Below are 21,154 nucleotides of genomic sequence, written 5' to 3'. Positions count from 1 at the left end.
CGACTTAATTCCAAAGCATTTTAACGTGTTTAGACGATTAATAAATACTTCAGTAAAATGATATAAATATAACAAATATATACATCAAACAAAGAAAAAATAAAAAAATTTAATTAATAATAATAAAATAAAATAAAATTTATTTAAATATAAATGATGATATAATAAAAGAAAAAATTAGAAATATTCATATAACCAACCTAGTGAAATAAACTTAATTGATATTGTAAACTTAAGCATTCTCACTTTCGATAGAAGTCTTCACAAGATCTCCAAAATAAAAGAAACCTTGGATTTATGGGGCCCAAGTAGCTTATGCCTTGAAACTTGGCATCAAAATTTAATTAAAATAGTAATTTTATAATTCATTTAAATATAGATGATCATATAATAATAACATAGAAGAATTCATATAATTGATAGGATAAAAGCATTTTTAGTTCCCAACTTTAACACAACATTTAATGTAAGTTTGTGACTTCAAAAATGTTACCTTGTGCACAAATACTGGAACCATCAGCTCTCCCTATGCACAAAAATGTTACCTTGTGCCGATTCTCCATCAAGCTCCCATCCACAAATACTCCACAACCCAACGTTGCTGACTCCATCAGCTCTCCCAATCAAACCATGCGCTGTTCTTCCTTGCATCTCTCACTCTGCTTCTTTGCTTCCAAAAAATTTCACCTGTGGAACCTTGTTGATGGCATTAAGACAGAGTAGTGAAAGGTAAAGTTCATGTCAAAGTTCTGTTTCATGGAAGGAGTTCATCAATCTTAGTGGATGACACTGTGAAGCATCCAACAATTAGTCTTTAATTCTGTCATTATCATTCACTCATCAGTGTCTTGTGTGTGAGAGTAAAAAAAAAAATCATATAGGAAAAAATTAGGAATCGGAAAGATCAATCTAGATCTGAATTGATTATTGAAGACAACAGATATGACTGCTCTCTAGCTCAATCTCTCTCTTCATTGAGATCACCTATACAAAAGGCTGTATCAGTAATTTTGTATGTGCCAATGTTTTTAAAATATTAATGTTTATTTAAAAGAATTAAATAGTGACATTAAATTTGTTAAAAGTTATATTTTAAAAAGAAATTTTCATTTACCACTCCCATTTTATCTCTAATCTCTTTATAAAAAAAAATATTTCAGATTTTTTATACTGATAGAGTTTATCACATTTTAAGGTATTATGTCAATATTTAATAATAAATGGAAAATAAATTCAGCATAGATTGAATTGATGAAGTTTAAATTGATTACTGAAAGGTGAAAATAAATTTATTAAAAGTGATTAAGGTTGAGAGAGATATACTTAATAATTAACCCCTCATTTAAAGTATTCGACCATGAGTAAACTAAGTAATCTTAATGGCATGGAGTCAACTTAGCAGAGTTGATCATGACTCATTCTCAACCCCTACCCCTATTGAGTACCTAGTAGACCAGCATAAGTCAAGTTCGATTATTAATAACTGGATTCTAGTTAGGTTCAGGCGTTTATATTACTTGGACAAAATGGTTTAAGACCTAGTTCATGTTTACTTTTCAGCAAGGACTAGTGTGTTTCAAGTTGAAATGCCAAACAGGAAACTTGAAGCAATGTAACAGAAGGGAATAAAATATACAATAAAAAGCCCATTTTGGATGAGTTTAAACTATTTGAATGAGTTATATAACCCTTTGGCAATTTTGACTATACTGATCAACCAATAGTTTAGGAGGGAAACAACACTGTCAACAGGGAACTCGAGTTGACAAATTCAGCAGATTGATATGTTTGAAATAACTAAGCTGTAATCCAAGACTTACAACAGCATCCAATTTGGAGTTGCAGCAAGGCATGAACATAGTTAAAATATTGAAGAAAAGAATCAAGAGCATGTATTGAACAAAAGCAACCTCAATAAATTAATAATAATGTTTCTCAAGTGGATAGCACCTCAGATCAACTGTCAAATCATGGAAAATGTAAGCACCTTCAGCAAAACTAACCATAAAAGAGCACAATGGAAAAAATTACTTGGCCTGAGTCAAGACTCAAGAGAATGCCTCCAGAGATTGAACATGTCTCACTAACATCATTGAACAAAGAGAACTTAAAGAATTAGCAGTAGAAAATGGACATTCTGAGTAGCAAACAACTAGAAAAGTCTATGGACGATATGAAATTTACTGCTAGAAGTTAAATAGCGACCAAATAGTTACATTATCAGAAACACCACGTCTCTACATTATTTTTCAAGAGTGAGAACAGGCAAAACGATGGAATGAGAAAGATGAAGACTAAAAGTACATAGCAACTCATCTGGTTTTCACAGGTTTTCCAATTGGATGGAACTTTTGAGCGGCACGTACTCGCCGAGATACTCGCCCAAGTGGTCATACAGGGCACTCTTGTCGATCTGCTGGTGATGGTAGCTCTTGCAGACATAGTAGAAGACGCTCTGCACGAGGAGGCCGACGAGGTTCACAACAACAAGCACGGCCACAAGAGCGCCGCCGATAAGAACCTTGGTGACGACGCTGGTGACGCCAAGGCTGCCCTCCTCGCGGGGGCCCTTCACAACGACAGCGCGGAAGATAATTCCGACCAGACCACACGCGGTGAGGTAGGCGACGACGAGGATGGCAGCCATGCGGACGCGGCCGCGGAGGAGGTCGCGGCTCTTGGTCATGGCCGCAAGGCCGCAGAGGGGCTCGAGGACGGAGACGACGCTCGCGAGGTGCCACAGTGCGGAGATGTAGACGTGGGCGGCGAGGAATCCTAGGAGGACGAGAGCGATGAGGATGACAACAAGGGGGGAGGAGGGGGCGAGGAGAAGGGGGAGGAGAGCGAGAAGGAGGGCGAGATTGTAGAGGAGCATAAGGAGGGCGACCCATAGGAAGGTGCGAAAGAGGCGAGGGAAGATGGGGCGAACGGCGGAGAGGGAGGAGGCGAAGGAGACGGACTTGGCAGCGTAGAGGGAGGCGACGGTGAAGACGACTGCGGCGGTGGAGAGCAGGGAGAAGGTGAAGAGGAAGAGGAGATAGAGGAAGAGGTAGAGGAGGAGGAGAATCCAGTCGGTAGCTGCGGCGGAGGGGTTGTGGCGGAGGTGGAGGAGGAGGGGGTGGGTGAAGAGGGAGTGAGCGAGGACCGCGAAGGAGAGGGGGAAGACGAGGGCGAGGGTGAGGGCGGCGAAGGTGCGCGGGGCGGCGCGCGGTACCGCCACCGATTCCCGGAGCACGTCCACCGCCGACAGGGATTGCAGCTCCTCCAGCTGTAGATCCATCAGTAGCTTCTTTAACCACTTCGCCCCTTTTCTTCCTCCTCCGGTTCCTTTATCTTCGGGTTGTCCTAAAAATGGGCCTTCGTGGGCCGGTAATCCATACTAGGTGATGCCTTCGTAAGTAAGCAACAAATAAATTGAATTGATAATATATATATATATATATATAAAATTTTTATCCATTTTATTTTAGAAAAAGAAATCATATGAATTTTTTAGGTGGCCAACGAAAATGTACGTGAATAAACTTATTCTCACTCTTCTAAAATATATATCAAATAAATCATTTAACAATTGTGGTTTAGCCGTCAACTTGGGTTAGGTCCGCCGGATTGGTCTGTCCTATCAAATAATTTAGGCGGGTTGGGTTAAAACTTTATCAATCCATTTTGAGATGGGTTCAGATGGATTGACCCGCCTAGGCCCGCAACCCGCGTGGGTTGGCCCGCGGTGGGCTTAAATTGACCCGCGGGTTGAGAAAATTTATTTATTTATTTTAAAATTTAAAATTAAAGTAGAAAACTCAATGAATTAGTGGGGTTAATCTATTTAAATTATAATTCAAATTTAAAAATTATAATTTAAACCTAAAATTTCAACTTAATCAATTTAAATTATAATTCAAACTTAGATTTTTTAATATTTTTTATTTTTTAACAGACCCGTGGGTTGGCCCGCCTAACCCGTGACCTATCTTGAGTTAAGTTAGGTTAGAAATTTTTCAACCCGTTAAATTGGTGAGTCAACCTGCCCCGCCCCGTCATATGATGGGATTGTCATAGGGTGGCCCGCTCAACCATAGATTGGTCCATTTAATCACTCTAATTGTGGTCTAAAACTACTACATAATTATTTTTGTTTAAAATTTGAGTCGGAATATATAATTGTGTTATAGGAGATCATTGAAATCTACTCAGAAGGTGATCACACAATTCAAAAATAGGTATAATCATTTTCTACTCAAATTTTGAGTGAATATATGGATCTATGTGGTAGCTTTAGTTCAAAATGATTGTACGACTATTTTATATTTAAATTTTAAATTTGAGCATATAAATGCATTCTAAAAGATCATTAGAGCGAGTCTTATTCCGGCTTTCAAAAAAATTAAACGACTCAAAATAATCATGCATATTAATTTTAATCAAAATTGCTATGTTCTTTTTTTTTTTTTGCTAAAACTTGGAATCTGAATATATAGATATACTTTAGTAATCAATTTATGCCTATCTTACTTTTAAAATGACTAAATGATTTTAAAATATATAATACTTTTGGTCAAAAGTTACTATATATATATATATATATATATATATATATGAGATCACGGTCTAATGAATCAGTAGTAGACTTTGAGGACGAAGAGATTGACTGATTAAGGATGAAGAAGGCATAGAAAGATCTGCAATACTCACATAGAGATTGGAATGGGTGTGGAAGGAGATCGGCAGGATCATTCCAACGCTTAAGTTAGCACAAGAGCTTAAAGAGAACAAAACTAATGAAAAAATATAGGAGAAGAAGATGATGAAAAAGCCCCCTTATGCATACCTTCTTTAGGGCAACGACGAGCAGAGGGTGCGAAGAGGGTTTAGGACGACAACAAGCAAAGGGCACGGTGAGAGTTTAAGACAGCGATGAGCAGAGGAGAAGAGAGCAGAGGGAAAAGATTTCTTATATCTTGAAATAGGAGGCAAGCAGAGGGCACGACGAGGGTTTAGGGTGGTGGCGAGCAAAGGAGAAGTGGAATCACGAGTAAAGGAGAAGGATGCTGAGGGGAAGAGAGCGAGCAGAAGCGGAATCGTGAGAGATCGAGTTAGGGTTTGGAATCGCGAGAAGAGGAGAAGGATGTTGAGGGGAAGAGAACGAGCAGAAGTGAAATCGCAAGAGCTCAGGTTAGGGTTGTAAGTTTTCTGGTTTTGCTTGCCACGCGCGCACGAAGAAACTGAATTCCCAGCCAAGTCGGCTTCCACACCAGAGGCACTCAAGAGAGGGCGCTCAGTAGATCAATTCTCATCAAGTTAACTCAATAAAATTGCCTTTTAAAGGGAAAATAAATTTTATTTTTAAATTATATTTTATTTTCTAAAAATATTTTTTAATATCATTACCATTTTATCTCTATATTTATAAGTGTAACCCCAACTACAATAATAATAAATCTTATGCAACTAAATGAGGTCGATTATATATATATTTCTATATTTTATTGGACTTTAATTCTTATCCACCCTCGACATATGGCTTGCGTTATTTATGCATTCATATCATCTTAAACATGTCTGGCGGGCTCCGCCTTACGATAACGGATACAGTCTCCGGGTCCCATTCCTAGTCTTCCAATGAAAATTCATCGCGTAACTTTAGCGCGTGCGAGTAGGTCCGTGGGCGAAGAGCTCCTTTTTCCTCTCCCAGCGCCGCGTCGGATCCAATCCTCGCTGGTAATAAAACCCTATCGCTCAGATCTCTCTCCGTGGCCAAATCGATCCAGTTCCGCTTGCCATCTCATTGTCGCCCTCTCCAGCTCCTCCTCCTCCCGTGTCCTACGCCGCTGCTTCCACTTGTGGCGAAATCGGATGGGTTCCCACAAGGAGAAGACCGCCACCGCCAAATTGTCGCCGGAAGCCCCCTCCAAGGGCCCACTAGAACCGCAACCGACGCCGTTGACTACCGTCCACCCCATGCACGCCTTCTACGGGCACGGAGTCCCGGCGGTGATGCCTCAGGCTTTCTATTCCGCTTCCCCGATCGCCGCGGGGCAGCCGGTGGTTTGGGGACCTCAGGTTTGTAAAATTCCTCCTGGTGGGGTTGGAAAAGGCTTGCATCGGAGTTAAAAACTGGATCTTTTCACCCCTTTTTGGTTTCTGTTGATGGATTTTTCGTAATTGAATCTACCAGCAAGTGATTCCACCACCCTTTGGAAGCCCGATCCCTTACGCTTCGTTCTACCCCCACGGAGGATTTTATGCTCAACCGCAGATGAACGTGGTAGATAAATATTATATGCATCCTTTTAGTTTTCCTTTGCTTTATTATTATTTTTTTAACTTTAACTTCAATTTGGGGTTTTGATTGGAGACAAATAATATTTGTAAGTGGGTAATTGCCTAGGGCATGCCTTACCGTACGACTGAAACTGAAGGGAGACCCTCGGAGCAGAAGGACCGGCGTCCAGCGAGCAAGGAAGCTTCTGGAGGAGAATCTCTGAGGAAAAAAGATAACAACGGTAAAGGAGCCTCCAGTATTGGGGAGGATTCCTCGAACAGGTTAGCTTTGCGGAATGGATTAATGGAAGTTGTTGGTTCTCGTTCAAGTTCTGTTGATAATGTTCTTCTGCAGTGATCATACTGAAACAGAGGGGTCGTCTGCTACTGTAGGAGACGATGGCCAACGAAAGGTAAGCAGGGGCATTTTCCCTTGCTTCTCAGGTTTTGTTAGGTGACTTGTTGCACTTCTTTCGAAGCATTAAGAAAAATCAAATCCTTCAATTTATGGTTAGATGATGGGGCTATTTTGTTTCCTTTTGGCATTCATCTATGCCTCATCTACCTTTGTGTTGTTGAAACAGTTGTATTTTGGGACCAGTATTGATGCTGTTACTGCTTAGGCTCTTGTCTGTTAAAAAACACGATATCTTTTCAAATTTACTTAACACAATATTCTTGGTTATTTAGGTACATTACTCAACTGGAAAGAGAGATCATGAAATTGTAGTTGCAAAAGGTAAATCTTTATATGAAAAATGATTAATCTCTTAGTCAATTTCAAATATTCTGGTCATATTCATTCTACTGTTTTGCTCAGGAGGAACCTCTCGTTCCCTTAGCAATGATGAACATAATGGTGCTAGCGGTCAATCATCTTATAGTGGAAGAATGCGAACTGCCAAAAAACTTCCAGTCTCTGCCCCAGGAAGAGCAGCACTGCCTGGTTCTCAAAATAATATGAATACTGAGATGGACGCGTTGGGTTCTTCCCTTGCTGGATCTGTCCCCATGTATGTTAGGCCTAATGGGACAAATTCAGGAGCAATAATGGTACGATGTGAGAAGGACATGCATGATGAGCCATGATCTAAGTTTCTCATTTCTTTCTTTTCTTTTAAAATAATAATATTATTAATTTTGCAGGATGAACGTGAACAGAGGAGGGAGAAACGAAAACAATCTAACAGAGAATCAGCTAGAAGATCAAGGATGAGGAAGCAGGTTTTTTTTTTTTTAATTTTAGATTACTGAAGCGTTGGCTTTGTTACATTAAGGCATGAGGCACTTCTCAATTTCCTTCTTTCTAGTTCATTTTCTTCACCTTATCAGTTATTTGAAATGTTAGGGGTTGTAAATGTCTGTACCCTGTTATATCTTGCTTTAAATTTGTGCTAAAAAGGAATGGAAGTTTGTAGAATTGACTTGCTTAATCAGAAATTAGCACTAATGCCCAATTAACTAGCCTTTTAGGTATTGTTAAATTTGAAAATATAACATGATGTATCACTTAATTTGATATTATGTGCATAATTAGACTTGAAAATGCAATGGTCTGGATTGCTTTAATGTGCTCTCAGCAGCTAAAGGTTATGATCAACTAAGAGAAGGATATCTTTGTGTAAATATAGTTTAATAATCTAAACTGGTTCATTATATTAAACTACTTTGTTGCACTTTGTTTTGAAGTTTTATAAGGGTTCCCTCACTTCTTAAAATCATAAGAAAACATAATTATATGGCTAATATTGCTATCATGGAGATTCAAATAATTATCTGCACACATTAGTAAATGGCAATGCGATAAACATCAGCACAGTATCTGTTGTTTACAGGTTTATTGATGCATCGCTCCTCACATCTTTCGTTCAAATGTGATGGTTGTTTTAACATGTCAGTCTTGTGTTTTCAAACTTATTTATAGGTGACACCAGCTAATCACAGTTCCAGACAAACTATGCGGTCTTTTTGTTATTTTCTTGTTCCAGAACTGTCTATGAAACTACCTTTCATTTGTTATACACCTTGCATTTATTTTATATAATGCTATGATACTTGTAGGACTTTCTCTGTTCACAGTTTCTTTTACAATATGAGAGTATTATTTTTATACGTGTAGAAACTAGAATTCCAGATGCAAACTTTATAATTTCTGAACTAGATATTATGATCATTATGTAGTGTTTATTTTAACTATTTGGGATTAGCTACATGAGGCTTACCCCTACATTGATCTTACTATATCACTAATAATATTCATAAAAGATAACTCAATAACTTCAGAACTTAATCTTTTACATTACAAATTGAAGAAAATTAAGGTGGCATTTGTGCCATATGAACTGTTCAGATATGGGACTATGCATGGGAAATTAACTACCATACAAGTGACCTTATATGCTTAAATCATAAATTGATTTCTTGTCCCAACTTTCTAGTTTAAACCTTACACATTCCGGTTCTGTTCATTTGATCCGTTCTTATAGAGTGCAACTATGAATTTGCAATCAACTACAATGCCTGGTAATCCATATTGTTTGAAACTTGCATTTTTGTTGGAAAATAATCTACCTAAATGGCCTAGTTAGTTTATTATTAACTGATATTATTTGATATTCTATTTGTATTTTCTTCTATCCTATCACTTGTGCTAAAAGAAAAAAAAAATCCGATGAACATGCATGACAAACTATTCTTTCCAAGTGTTAAAAAGTAAAGAAATGTGGTATAAGACATAAAAAGAAATAGTAACTAAAGCATTAATCGATCCAACATAAAAATGGAAATGCATGTTGTAACATGAAAATGTGCATAAGTTACAACGAGGGGGAAAAATGAAAAGTTAGGGAAAATGAGGTGAAATCCTGGCTTATGTTTAAATGATAAAAATGGAAATGTTCAAAGATGGCCATCAAATGTCTAGTGATAATGGAGAGAATGGAAAATATCGGCTACATTGGCTACTCCAAATAGTTGCTACACTTGGCTTCTTTTTGTTGCAAATTTATTCCATGACATCAATCACTCATGTTCAGGCTCTGATTATGTTCTATTCTTCTTTCAAAGTAGCATTAACAACAAGATATTGCTTACAACTTTCCACTTATCTCACCTATTTGGTAGCTCTCAAATTTGCAGCTTCTTTTAGGATATCATTAGCTTGCATAGTGGTATGCTTAACATTTTTAGTAGAAAAAAAATGCATACACTTGTTTTTCTTATCTTATTTTTTATGTTTAATATTCAGTTGGAGTAGTTTTATTGAAAAATATTGACAACCAAATTGAGAGTACTTTTTTGTCTGTTGTCTTTTACCAGCAAGAATGTGAAGAATTGGAAAGGAAAGTGACTGATTTGAGTAATGAGAACAGTGCCCTTAGAGTAGAACTTCAAAATCTCAAGAAGTTGTGCGAGGGAATGGAAACTGAGAACAGAACAATCATGGTTAGTTTCTTTCCTTATTTTTATCCTATTAGAGGGTACGTGCATCTCCTTCTGAAATTCTGCACCAATTTCTTGGAACAGGAGGATCTAAAACAAACTAGAGGATCAGAGACTTTGTCTGAGGTTAGCATCAGCATGAACTGACCAAAGTTGCAATCAGGTGATGTGTAAGTCAACTTTTCCAAAACCGAATCAAATTCTTATTGATCTAATAGTACTGCTTTTTGGTACCTTTGTTCTTCGTCCAATCGACTGGCGTTGGACTCTTGACTCATTTTTTGTTGATCAAGAGGGTATTTCATATAGATGGCTATATATGTTGGGAAATCAAGTGGCACACTTTAACCTTTTCATTAAAAGAGTTGCAGTTTAATTTTTTTTTTCTTTTTTGTGCCAAGCTGTGTTAGATGTGTGGAAGTTCATTCCGCGTGAAAAATTCAGAGGAAAGTGTGCGTTAGAATTCTAATTTTACTTTAATTTCTCGTGTAATATGACTGTTGGAATATAATTCTCGATATAAAATGGTTGATGGTTTTACCCCATTTGTTTATGATTGTTTGATTATATTCAGAGGAAGCAATGCTTTCTATGAACATGAGATTGAACTCATCTTAGCCCCGGAGTTATGGTGCAATAGTAAGAGATGAGATGAAAAAAAATGAAAGAGTAGGAGAGACCTTTATGTTGGGATTACAATCAAACTATTTAGGTTCAAAGTGAAGAATATCTATTGATTCTATTGGTTCTAACACTCATATCCTCTCCCACGCAAAGATAAAATTAACCTGACTAATGATCTTTTTCCTTTCCTCGCCTCTCTGAAATGTTATTTATTCATATTTTTTTACCCTATTTTCTTCTCTGATATAATCTAATGACGCACGTATATAATGACATTTTTTTCATAAGAGTCGCTTCTAGTCTTTGAACACATGCCAAGGCTCAAGCCCTTATATTTTCACATGCTTATAAAAATGTATAGTATATATCTTTACAAATCTTCATACTTTTGTTTGTTAAGAAAATTCTTGCAAAGGAGACTATACTGTCAACTATTACACTGTACCGTATATATAACTTCTCCCATGTTCAAGAGAAAAATTTAACATCATAAACTATGACATATTATCATGTATATTTCTTCAACTAGTTATTTGTATATAACTTAGAAATATAACTTGGAAATCATTGAAACTATACATTGTCTTTACATAACAATGGCTCCTGGTCGCCTAGTTCTTCCCCACTGATAATTATTTCATTTGTATTGCATTCTCCTCTTCCTGATATTCCATAAGAGCATTGAGTTAAAGTATTACATGGCTTTTCATCTTGAGCTTTGCCCCACAGATAGATACAAGTAGAGCCCTCCTATCACCATCACCATGCCTGTCAAACTGAACACAATGCAAATTGTAAACAATTGTGCTACTTTGTGAAGGCTATTGAAAAATTCAACATGATGCATCTAAAATAGATCTACTGCAACTAACCGAAACATCGAAGCTATATTAGAAAGCGTAGGAAAATCCGACCTGCTCCATGTGACTTGCATGCGAATTGGAGAAGAGGCTCTACTATAGCGACAAGTAGAGTGGCGATAGGATTGAATGCCATGGAGTAAACCAGACCCTTTTCCTTTACACCACATGATGGTGAACACACCCAAGCCTAAGCAAAATATCCCTACAATTTCATTTTTGTTTATAAAAAATTATAGTAAAATGAAAGCTAGAATAAGTTTTTTTTTATTTTAGTAATATTTGAAGATATGTAAGAAAAATGGAATAAACTATAGCCGAAGGCAAGAAGTTGCGAGTCCAAGTGTAAGATTAAGGCCCTAGGATTTTCAAATATGAATGTCATAACAAAAACTTGGCTTCCCATTAAACTAACAAGAGCCGACGGCATGAGTTGTGAAGGGTACTCTTCCACAATCCATGCCTACACAAATAATTCATAAGTTAATTAGTTATAAATTAAGATTTGGAATGAAGTAGTCAAATTATTTTGATGAATTAAATTAATTTACTTTAACATGTAGTAGGTAACATACTATTTTAACCTTTTTTTTTTCAGGTGAACTTTTGATTTTTTGCCCAAACGAATCAAACACGTAATCGGTCTTCTTCAAACTTAATAAAGCCACTCATCTGAAAACAAAACATGAGAGAGGACAACGCGCTGTCGTATGGTTGAAGACAAAGGTCGCACGAGTCAACAAATGACAAACAAAATAATTAAATAATTAAATAATTAAGCAGCCCAGTTCATGCCATCGCTTCCTTGCCTTTGCCACAGCGACGCTGTCTAATCGAAACCTAACTGAATCAGCATCAGCAATTTCCATTTGGTTTGACTAATTTAATCATCCTAATTAACTTTAGGTACGGACGTTGCGGTCGTATCTGGTGCCATCGCTCGCTAGCTGGGGCATCAACCAGGGAAGGCACCAATTTTTGTTTTGTGTTTTTGTTTTTGTTTTTTTAACCTGGGAAGGCTCCATGCCGTGGAGGCACGCTGCACCTGCTAACCTTTGCCGTACCGTTGTGTGGAAGGAAGATATTAATTCTTAAAATTAACTTATTAAATTTTTTCTTTATTATTTACCTGATAAATATCAAATATTTATTATCTTTTTTTTTCCACTTTTTAATATTCTTTTATATTGATGGTATTTGGATTATTCTCGGAACATCTTGCCCTGGTGCTGACTTTCGTCGAGCATCCGACCTCAGTAATCAATCAGATTCTGATTTATATTGAGTACCGGACTTCAATGCTCATATTCTAGCTTATATCGAGTATTGTATTTGTTCCGGTTGAGATCTGCTCCGGGACACATCATCGGGCCTCCTCGATGTTGATCTTGAACAGCGGGTGAAACTTTAGGGTGAGAATAGCTTCCAAGTCGCCGGAGACTTCACCGGAAGGGATGATGACTTCAAAGATGACCTGCTAGCACAAGGAATGTCAGTAGGAAAGCCAGGGGAGTGCCCTGGCGTGATCACTCCGACGCTCAAGTTAGGGCAAGGAGGAGGAAGATGAACAGTGAAGGAAATAAAGAGAGATTTAGAGAGTCAGAGTTTCAGAGAGGGATACCTGCGGGACGGAGTGGTCTTATTAAAGAGAGATGAGCGTGCATACCTGTCACGTCATCATTTATGAAAAGTCTCATCATGATTAATGAGGTGGCAGGAACAATCAAGTTCCTTGTCCCATCGCCGGTAAAGCGTTATGTTGTCACTATCCCTGCAGACGACGGAGAGATAGTATTAATTATTGGGGGCGTGGGTTTGTCAGACATTATGATGAGGTGGGCCAGGACACTGTGAGGATTGTAGTCAAACCAGGGTGCTGGCATACGCGAGCAGAAGCTAAGTGAGGTGATTCGGCGATTCGACGGGTGCATGGGAGAAGTAGGAATTCGGCTAGTGAATGGTCGTATGGAGGGATTCGGCGAGGCTCCTGCCGAATGGAGGGATTCGGCGAGGCTCCCGCAGAATGGAATGATTCGGCAAGGCTCCTGCCGAATGGAATGATTCGGCGAGGCTCCTGCCGAATGGAGGGATTTGGCGAGGCTCCTGCCGAATGGAGGGATGCGGCGAGGCTCCTGCCGAATGGAATGATTCGGCGAGACTCCTACCGAATGGAAGGATTTGGCGAGGCTCCTACCGAATGGAATGATTCCGAGGCTCCTGCCGAATGGGATTCGGCGAGGCTCCTGCCGAATGGAGGGATTCGGCGAGGTGCCTACCGAATGGAATGATTCGGCGCGTAGTTGGTCGAATGGAGACGATGGGGTACGGAGACGACCGAATAGATATACTTAGTCGATACGTGCTTGAATTGCTTGAAGGTATTGACTCGACGGGTGTAACCTATGCGATGGGACCAGCTTTAGACTCGAGTCTGATCATAATTAGCCCCATGGGTTCATCTCCGGAACAGTATTTCAGTGCTCAAATTTTGATTTACATCGAGCACTCGACCTCATTAAGCACTTAGTCTCAGTGCTCAGATTCTAACTTATACTGAGCACCTGACTTTGGTGCTCATGGATTAACTTACACCGAGCATCCTGCTTTAGTGCTTAGACATTAAGTTCTACCAAGTGGTTTGTCTCAATGCATATAAAACTTATGGATGAATATGTGGCGTCTTCTGAATAGAAAGGTAGATAGTGGTTGTCGGATCTAGTCCCTTGATTACCTTTCTCTGAATATGTGGTGTCTTCTAAATGGAAAGGCGAATAGTGATTGTCAGATTTGGTCCCCTGATTACCTTTCTTTGAGTACATGACGCTTAGTGAATGGAGAGGCAATTAATGATTGTCGGATCTACTCTCCTCATAAACTCTTATAAGAGAAATGGAGCATGCACATGCCCTCTAACAGCTATATAAACACTAGAGAGAATAGACTATAGACATGGTTTTCTTCTTACAAGTAAAAATGACTCTTCTCTAAAAAAAACGGTTCTCATTTCTAATTATTTTCTTCTTCTTCTTCTTGCTTTCGCATATTTGTAAACCCTAGATCTCTTCTACTGATAATTGATTGAAGCATCAGAGTAGCAACGCTGGTAAAGATGGTCAACCCCTAACTTGCGTTACTTCTCAGGCTACCCGATCTCAACTACTTGGGAGGCGATCTAGCTTTTTGGAGAGAAGGAGCCGAGTAAGCGAAAAGGACACCACTAAATTGGCGTTGTATGTGAAAAACTCTTACAAAAAGCTACAATAGTTCGAACTGGGAAGGCGATGAGAGCAACAATTTGAAGGTTTAGTTGGATCATCTTAGTGCCTACCCAAGGCTATGGAAGGTGTTGGGGACCCAATATCTCATGAAAGACTCTCTCGTTTAGTGGCTACTATCCTAGGAGAAACCCTATGATGAGAAGGAGCTATTCACCTACTAGAGGAAAAAGAGGCGATTCCTGTGGATAAACCACCTATGGTTGCCGCTAGGACATGTAGTTCTAGAGGCGATACCTCTAGATATTGACAAGACAAGCGATCAGTCAATGATGCACCCATTCCGCCAAGACCAGTGGCATATCAACCTAACAACATGTTGTTGGGTGATGAATGAGTAAGAGCATCTTCTAGAAGGGTGGATGCTTGACAGATCCCCTTCTCTGAAAATATTTTGAAGGAAGAATTGCGTAGACACTTTCGATTGTCGCATATCCTAGAATATAATGGTTCATTTGATCTCGAGGATCATTTGTGCCGATTTGAGAATGTCGTTATATTGCATCAATATACAGAGAAGATCAAGTGTCGTATCTTTCTCACCAAGCTGGTGGGATTGACTCAGTAATGGTTTAATATGTTACAGTCTGGATCTATTTCTTCTTTTGATGAATTCACAATTTTATTTTTACGATATTTTTCTAGCTCCAAAAGGTATGTGTCTATCCCGCTCAGTCTACTTAATACTAAGCAGATGCCCCAAGAGACCTACAATAGTACATTCAATGGTACACTTGCACTGCACGTGAAATCCTTGCTGCGGTACTTGAAATTATGATAGGTACTTTTTCCTAAGGACTTAGAGAAGGAGACATTTTTGGTTCTTTGTCAAAGAAACCTCCTGACGATTATGATACCCTTCTTGCAAGGGTAGAAAAATAAATCAATATGGAGGAAACCTAATGAGCTCGGTAGGAGTAGAAAGGGCATCGGCCACTTGAGGCTCTAGAATGTCAACTCGAGTAGTGACCCCCTCCTCAACCTGTTCAACACATCCATAAGAGGTACCAACCCTATGCCCCTCCCATACAATATTCTAAAGAAAAGGCTATGTATATTTGTGATGAACACCAACTCTTGAGGAGACCTAAGGGCTCAAAGCAAGGACCTCAAAGACAACCCGCCCTTACTTTTTATGATTTTCACCAAGAGTATGGACACAACCCATAATTGTAGGGGCCTAGAGCAAGAATTGGAGTGGATCATTGAGACTTATCATCGTATGAGAAACATATTAATTGATCCAGTTCCTTATCAGCAAGGACAACCTCTTCGTTATCTGCCCAGATAAGATCATCCAACTCCTCCTTGCCCTGCTCTACCACCTCAAAATTAGCCTAGACATCACCCCAAGAGAGAGCACCCCTCCAAAATCCACCTCCCATTTCGGGGGGCGGTTAATCTCTGGAGGCGTTACTAATTATGATTCTAACTGCACATAGAAGAGATATAACTGAGAAGAATGTATGACTGTCAACATATTTGACATAGAATTGGGACCCATCTTGGGATTTGGTCCTAGCGACTTAGAAGACGTTATTACCCCCACGCAATGATGCTCTGATAATTCATGCACTCGTAGCTAATTATGATGTGGCTAGAAATTTTTTATTGACGTAGGTGAAAAGCCCTAAACTAAGTGTCACGATAGGGCTTCAAATTAGAATTTATAGATTTTATCGAAAACCCACGATGAATACCGAAAACGGAAGTATAGGGGCCTCGAGTCGTGTTTTTCCAAGGTTTAGTAGAAACGGTTTAAATCGAGCTTAGGTGTGTCGTATTTTTGGGTTTTCAATTAAAATGGGGGTTTTGAGGAATTTTTAAAATGAAATACAAATGGGAATGCAATAAAAATTAATGAAATGCAATTAAAACTAAATTAGCTCCTAATCAAAACTAAACCTAAAGGCTTAAACCAAACAAATGGAATTCTAAATGCTTAAGTCAAACAAATAACAACACCTAGAAACATTAAATGCTTGGAAGCCTAAACCTAGCAAATCTACTAATTAGCACTGAACAAAACAAGAAAATAGCATGGACATGGTTGTTTTGTGGCACTAAACAGTGAATGAGCAAAGTTATCAGAGATCAGAAATGGACAACAAGGCTAAACCATCCAAATGACAATCTAACTAGCATTAACCCTCGAGTTGAAAATCAAACCAAGCCATTAAGTTGTATAGCCTCAACACGTGATACACTGAACTGAAGATGCGGCACAGAACAGTGGCAAATGCAGGAAATCAGAGATTGAATTCGGTTGAGGAGGTTTAAAGCTACTCCAAGCAGGTTCTCAAACAACACCCAAATTGCAAATAAATAGCATAAAATGAGCTATCCTAATTGACCAAATTGGTAAATGGTATGGCACGGGAAAGAATTGGCACTGAACAACCGGCACTGCACAGTGAATGCAGGGTTTTCAGAAATCTGATTTTCGGAGTTGTGAGGAGCAATCTCAGTAAGTTAAACAAATTCGATGAACAATGAGAATCCAAACACAAACTAGGAATCAACAAGGTCACACAGTTGCTAATAATTGAATTAACAGAACTCTGAAATCAGTAATAAAAACAGAAACTATCAAAGAAGTTCAGAAATCAGCAAATAAGCTTTCGACCCATCCATTTTCCATTTCTTCTCCTCAGTTTGGTGTCAATCAAACTGATGAATCTTCAATGCAGGTTCAATAATCCTCTGGAAGATTCCCGCACGGCTGACGTGGTTCACTCGCTGCCCAGCTCTGAAGAGAAACGGAAAAACCCTCTCCGGCTTCAATCAGATACTTCTCACGAGCTGTTTTCAGTTGCAAAGACTGGATTGCTTGTCTTCACTTGTCCCAATCAATCTTCTGATGATGAAAGATCACTCCGCAATCTTCAGAGAACCCCTCCAAGGCTTGCGGAGTCGGATTGAATTGAAGGTGGCCGGGACTCACGAAAACAGAGCACAAAGCGCCGCCTGAGAAACCCTCTCAATCGTGCCTCATCCAGCTGCTAGGATTAACCCAATCGACCGGCGTTGAACTTGTCAAGGATTAAGGATCGCAATGGAAGTGGTTTGGGAAGAAAGGGACCCCTGTGCACGTACGTCCCCGAGCAGAACAGCGTCCGCGCGAAGACGATGAACAGTGACGGCGAGTCACTGTTCATCGGGTAAGGTTTTGCTATTTATATGGCTGATTAATCAGAGAATCTGGACCTTTGATTTTAAATCCAACGGCCGAAATTTGATTTAGCTCTAGGGCAGTCTAGGGTTCTTGAAAAATTCTGAAATTTTGATCAGGCTCGATCTGAGTCATGTCCTCCATGTTGGCTTGATCGGTTTGACAAATCTGACTTGATTTGACCGCGGTTGAGCTCGAGTCGGATCCGATTTAGCCCTAAAATCAATAAAAATCCATTAAATGCCAAAATTTCACCGTTAAATCATAAAAAATTATATCAAGCCTCAATTTAAACAATATAGGACAATTAAAGTCAAACTGATCCATTTTATAATTTATTTAAATGTAAAAGCCCAAAATTGAATCAGTTTAAACTATAAAAATCCTAATTCATCAACGTGCACGCTCCTCGAAGATAGTCGCTGGAAAGGATAAAGAGACCTGCAAAGTACTCCAAAAGAGAATTAGAATGGTGTCGAGGGTAGATCCCGACAAGCACTTCAACTCTCAAGTTAGAGTTTTGTGCGAGGATGGAGATTAAGGGCTTGGAAAAATTAGGATTTTGTGTGTGCATACGTGTACCCATAGATATGAGCAGCCTTTTATAGAATTATCAATGTATCTGATCTCCGAAACATAAGCATCCATTTATGATTTATTCCGAAATATGGGATCTCGTTGTCCATGTCTTCCAAAATACTTTCCTTATTTTACTAAAGAAACAATCTTAGGGTTTCATGATTTTACGGGTGAACCTATAAAGAATTGAAAAAAAGAGGAAATAGCGAAGCATGTGACACCTGATCATGATCTTCGCCTTCCTCGGTGAAAAAAATCGTGAGGGACACGATTTAAAGAGGTCGAGCGAAAACCCTAGCCCAAATCCCTCTCCCACCACAACGCTGCCTCCTCCCACAGCGACGTCGCTTCTTCCCACATGATCGCTGCCTACTGCATACCGCCCCTTCTGATCTGTGCTCGCGATCATTGCCAACCGCTCGCGATCGCCACCTGCAATCGCCCCGACTCCTGCCACACCCTCGATCACCACCTATCGCGCTAGCGATCGTTGCCTGCCGCACCCGCGATTGCAGCCGATCGCACCCGCAATCATCGCCGACCGCGCCCGTGACGCTGCGAGCCCCGACGCTTTCTGCCCACAATTATGCTTGCTAGGTTTTCCCGATCTCCATTTTATCTTCCCTTTTCTGCATCCATTTTGGCTGGTTTGATGGTTTTTAGGGTTTTATTTAGCGTTGGTTGAGTTTTGGTGAAACAACAACACTTCTCTTTCCTTTATCTATGCAATCTAGGGTTGTGATTTTGGGTTGTTAACCCATCCCTCCAACCCCTAGTCCTTAGAAGATATAATTTCTAATCAGGATGGTTATAGAGATTGGTAATGGGATGAAGGTATTAGGAATGGGAAAATATTACGAGGAAGCGAAATTATTTGACTTAGGGTTATTCATAATGTTTAGATTTTGTGTTATTATTTTGATTGGGTAATATTCTAATTATTTGAGTATTTTAATATTATGTGTAGATACTGGTTTGAGTGGAGCACGCTGATCTGCTGACACTCGGAGCTTAACAGACATAAAAGTGGATACATTCTATCTTTGGACTCATATAATTTTTTCTGTGCATGAATAAATAATTTTAAATATATATATATTATAATTTATAATTATTTTCAAAACAGGATTAAGATGATCTTTAAAATACTGAAATAGGGTTAAAATAATTAAAGCATTAAAGGATAAATAATTGATTTATTTCTTGTTCACACATGGGTTCATCTGGAGACTTAAGATGGAAAAGAGTATTTTTAAAATTTAAATAGATATTCTGATTCACTATTTTATTGATACAGGTCGTTAAATTGCTTGATCTTTTATATTCCATATTGTTGATATTGTATCTGGTTGATACTTATCCTTACTTATAAATCTTACGGTGATACCTAAATGAATGAATAAGATTTAATTTGATATGAGTTGGCCGTTTAGACCAAATAGAGAAGATACATATTGAGAATGTAACAATTATGATAAATGATGAAAAAGGATATAAAGTGAAATAATTGTGATACAAAAATGATAAATATTAAAAAGTATTAACTATGAGCCTAGTTTTATACTAGAACTTTATGCTAGAGTACTGGACCGTATATCTGAGTAGTGGTGGCGTAATGTAGCCCTCAATCCAGAGCACTTGACCACTCACATATTGTTGTGGTAGCACAGAGGCTGCGATCGGTGTTTATCATGTCTTCCACCGGTGAGGTCTTTTAGCCCGTATGTTAGATAACGTATGCGACGATATATTCTGAGGAGGTTGTTAGCCTATATATGTGATATTATTATACTTTGATGATATGGGCTCCTGTTGTTCACTTTTTAATTGCTTATATATATTGATACTGATTATAATATTTAATCATATTGAGATTATACTGGTGATGATTATATATAACTTGATTAAATAACTAGGATTGAGAAGTTATCATAATTGATGATAATGAAAGATAATTAAATTGAGATAAAATTCATATATAAAAATGTTGCCTGATTCTAGAGAATGATAACTGAAGATAATTAATGATATATAGATATATATTATGCATAAATGGAGAACTCTAAGAAGAACTTGAAGTCACAATAAGAAATTGTGATCTACTATATTTCCTTGGCTTCTTAAATAAGATTAAATTCATGCACATCTTTTCTTATTACTCACTTAGCCATTGGCTAACTATCTACATTCTTTGGCCTTCAGTTTTGCAGGCACAGACTTGATACTACCTTGGCTCAGTTTTTCCTTAGAGTTGCTCAAAACCTTGACGTGCTGATTTTTGATTTGGTTTAATTTAGCTTGATGGTATTTTATGTCATTTTATATGTACAGGTGGTTGTCCATGAGACAATATAAATGAATATATGAACTTTTTATTATTCTTTTATAATGTATGGATGGTTCTTTTAATATATCGTCACCGAGTGAGGTACCTCTCGGTGTGCAGGAATGACACCTCCGGGGCATGACAGAACCATCCTTATGGGCTCAACCTAGAAGTGGACAAAGGGAGACCTGAGGTTGAGCCAACGTTGGCGCCCAAGACTGAGTAGAGGTCAGCATATGAGGCTGAGCCGAGGTCGAGATCAAGACTTAAGATTGAGATGAGGTCGACACCTGAAACCAAGTAGAGGTCGATGCATGAGGTCGAGCCAAGGTTGGCGCCCAAGACTGAGTAGAGGTTGGCACATGAGGTCGAGCCGAGATTAGCGCCCGAGACCAAGTAGAGGCCACGGTTAAGAATTGAGGCCAAGATCAGCGCACGAGACCGAGTGGTGGATGGCGCATAAGGCCGAGCCACGGCTGAGATTAGGGCTTGAGGATGAGATGAGGTCGATGCCTGAGACCGAGTAGAGGTCGCCACATGAGGCCGAGATGAAGTCGGCACATGAGATCGAGTAGAGGATGGAGCCTGAGGCCGAGGTCGGGGCCCAAAGCTTGAG

The 21,154-nt window shown here is 38.9% G+C and overlaps 2 protein-coding genes across 2 annotated transcripts; one reads left to right on the top strand and one right to left on the bottom strand.

Moving 5' to 3' along the window:
- Positions 1-2,198: 2,198 nt before the first annotated feature.
- On the bottom strand, positions 2,199-3,294 carry LOC141813722 (uncharacterized). The gene has a single exon (XM_074701702.1). It carries the CDS (start codon positions 3,278-3,280, stop codon positions 2,324-2,326), a length of 957 nt encoding a protein of 318 aa, XP_074557803.1. The 5' UTR covers positions 3,281-3,294; the 3' UTR covers positions 2,199-2,323.
- Positions 3,295-5,763: 2,469 nt separating this feature from the next.
- Positions 5,764-10,086, top strand: LOC141813977 (G-box-binding factor 1-like). The gene is made up of 9 exons (XM_074701981.1): positions 5,764-6,060; positions 6,176-6,265; positions 6,389-6,543; positions 6,617-6,674; positions 6,952-7,000; positions 7,082-7,314; positions 7,408-7,485; positions 9,580-9,705; positions 9,787-10,086. Exons 1-9 carry the CDS (start codon positions 5,854-5,856, stop codon positions 9,847-9,849), a joined length of 1,059 nt encoding a protein of 352 aa, XP_074558082.1. The 5' UTR covers positions 5,764-5,853; the 3' UTR covers positions 9,850-10,086.
- The last annotated feature ends 11,068 nt before the right edge of the window (positions 10,087-21,154 follow it).

Source organism: Curcuma longa, chromosome 20 (genome assembly GCF_044706935.1).
Source record: "Curcuma longa cultivar G26 ecotype Majalengka, Jawa Barat chromosome 20, ITB_CL_G26_1.1, whole genome shotgun sequence".
Taxonomy (NCBI): Eukaryota; Viridiplantae; Streptophyta; class Magnoliopsida; order Zingiberales; family Zingiberaceae; genus Curcuma; species Curcuma longa.
Note: the sequence above shows the minus strand (reverse complement) of the source record. Positions and strands in the feature narration are given on the sequence as shown.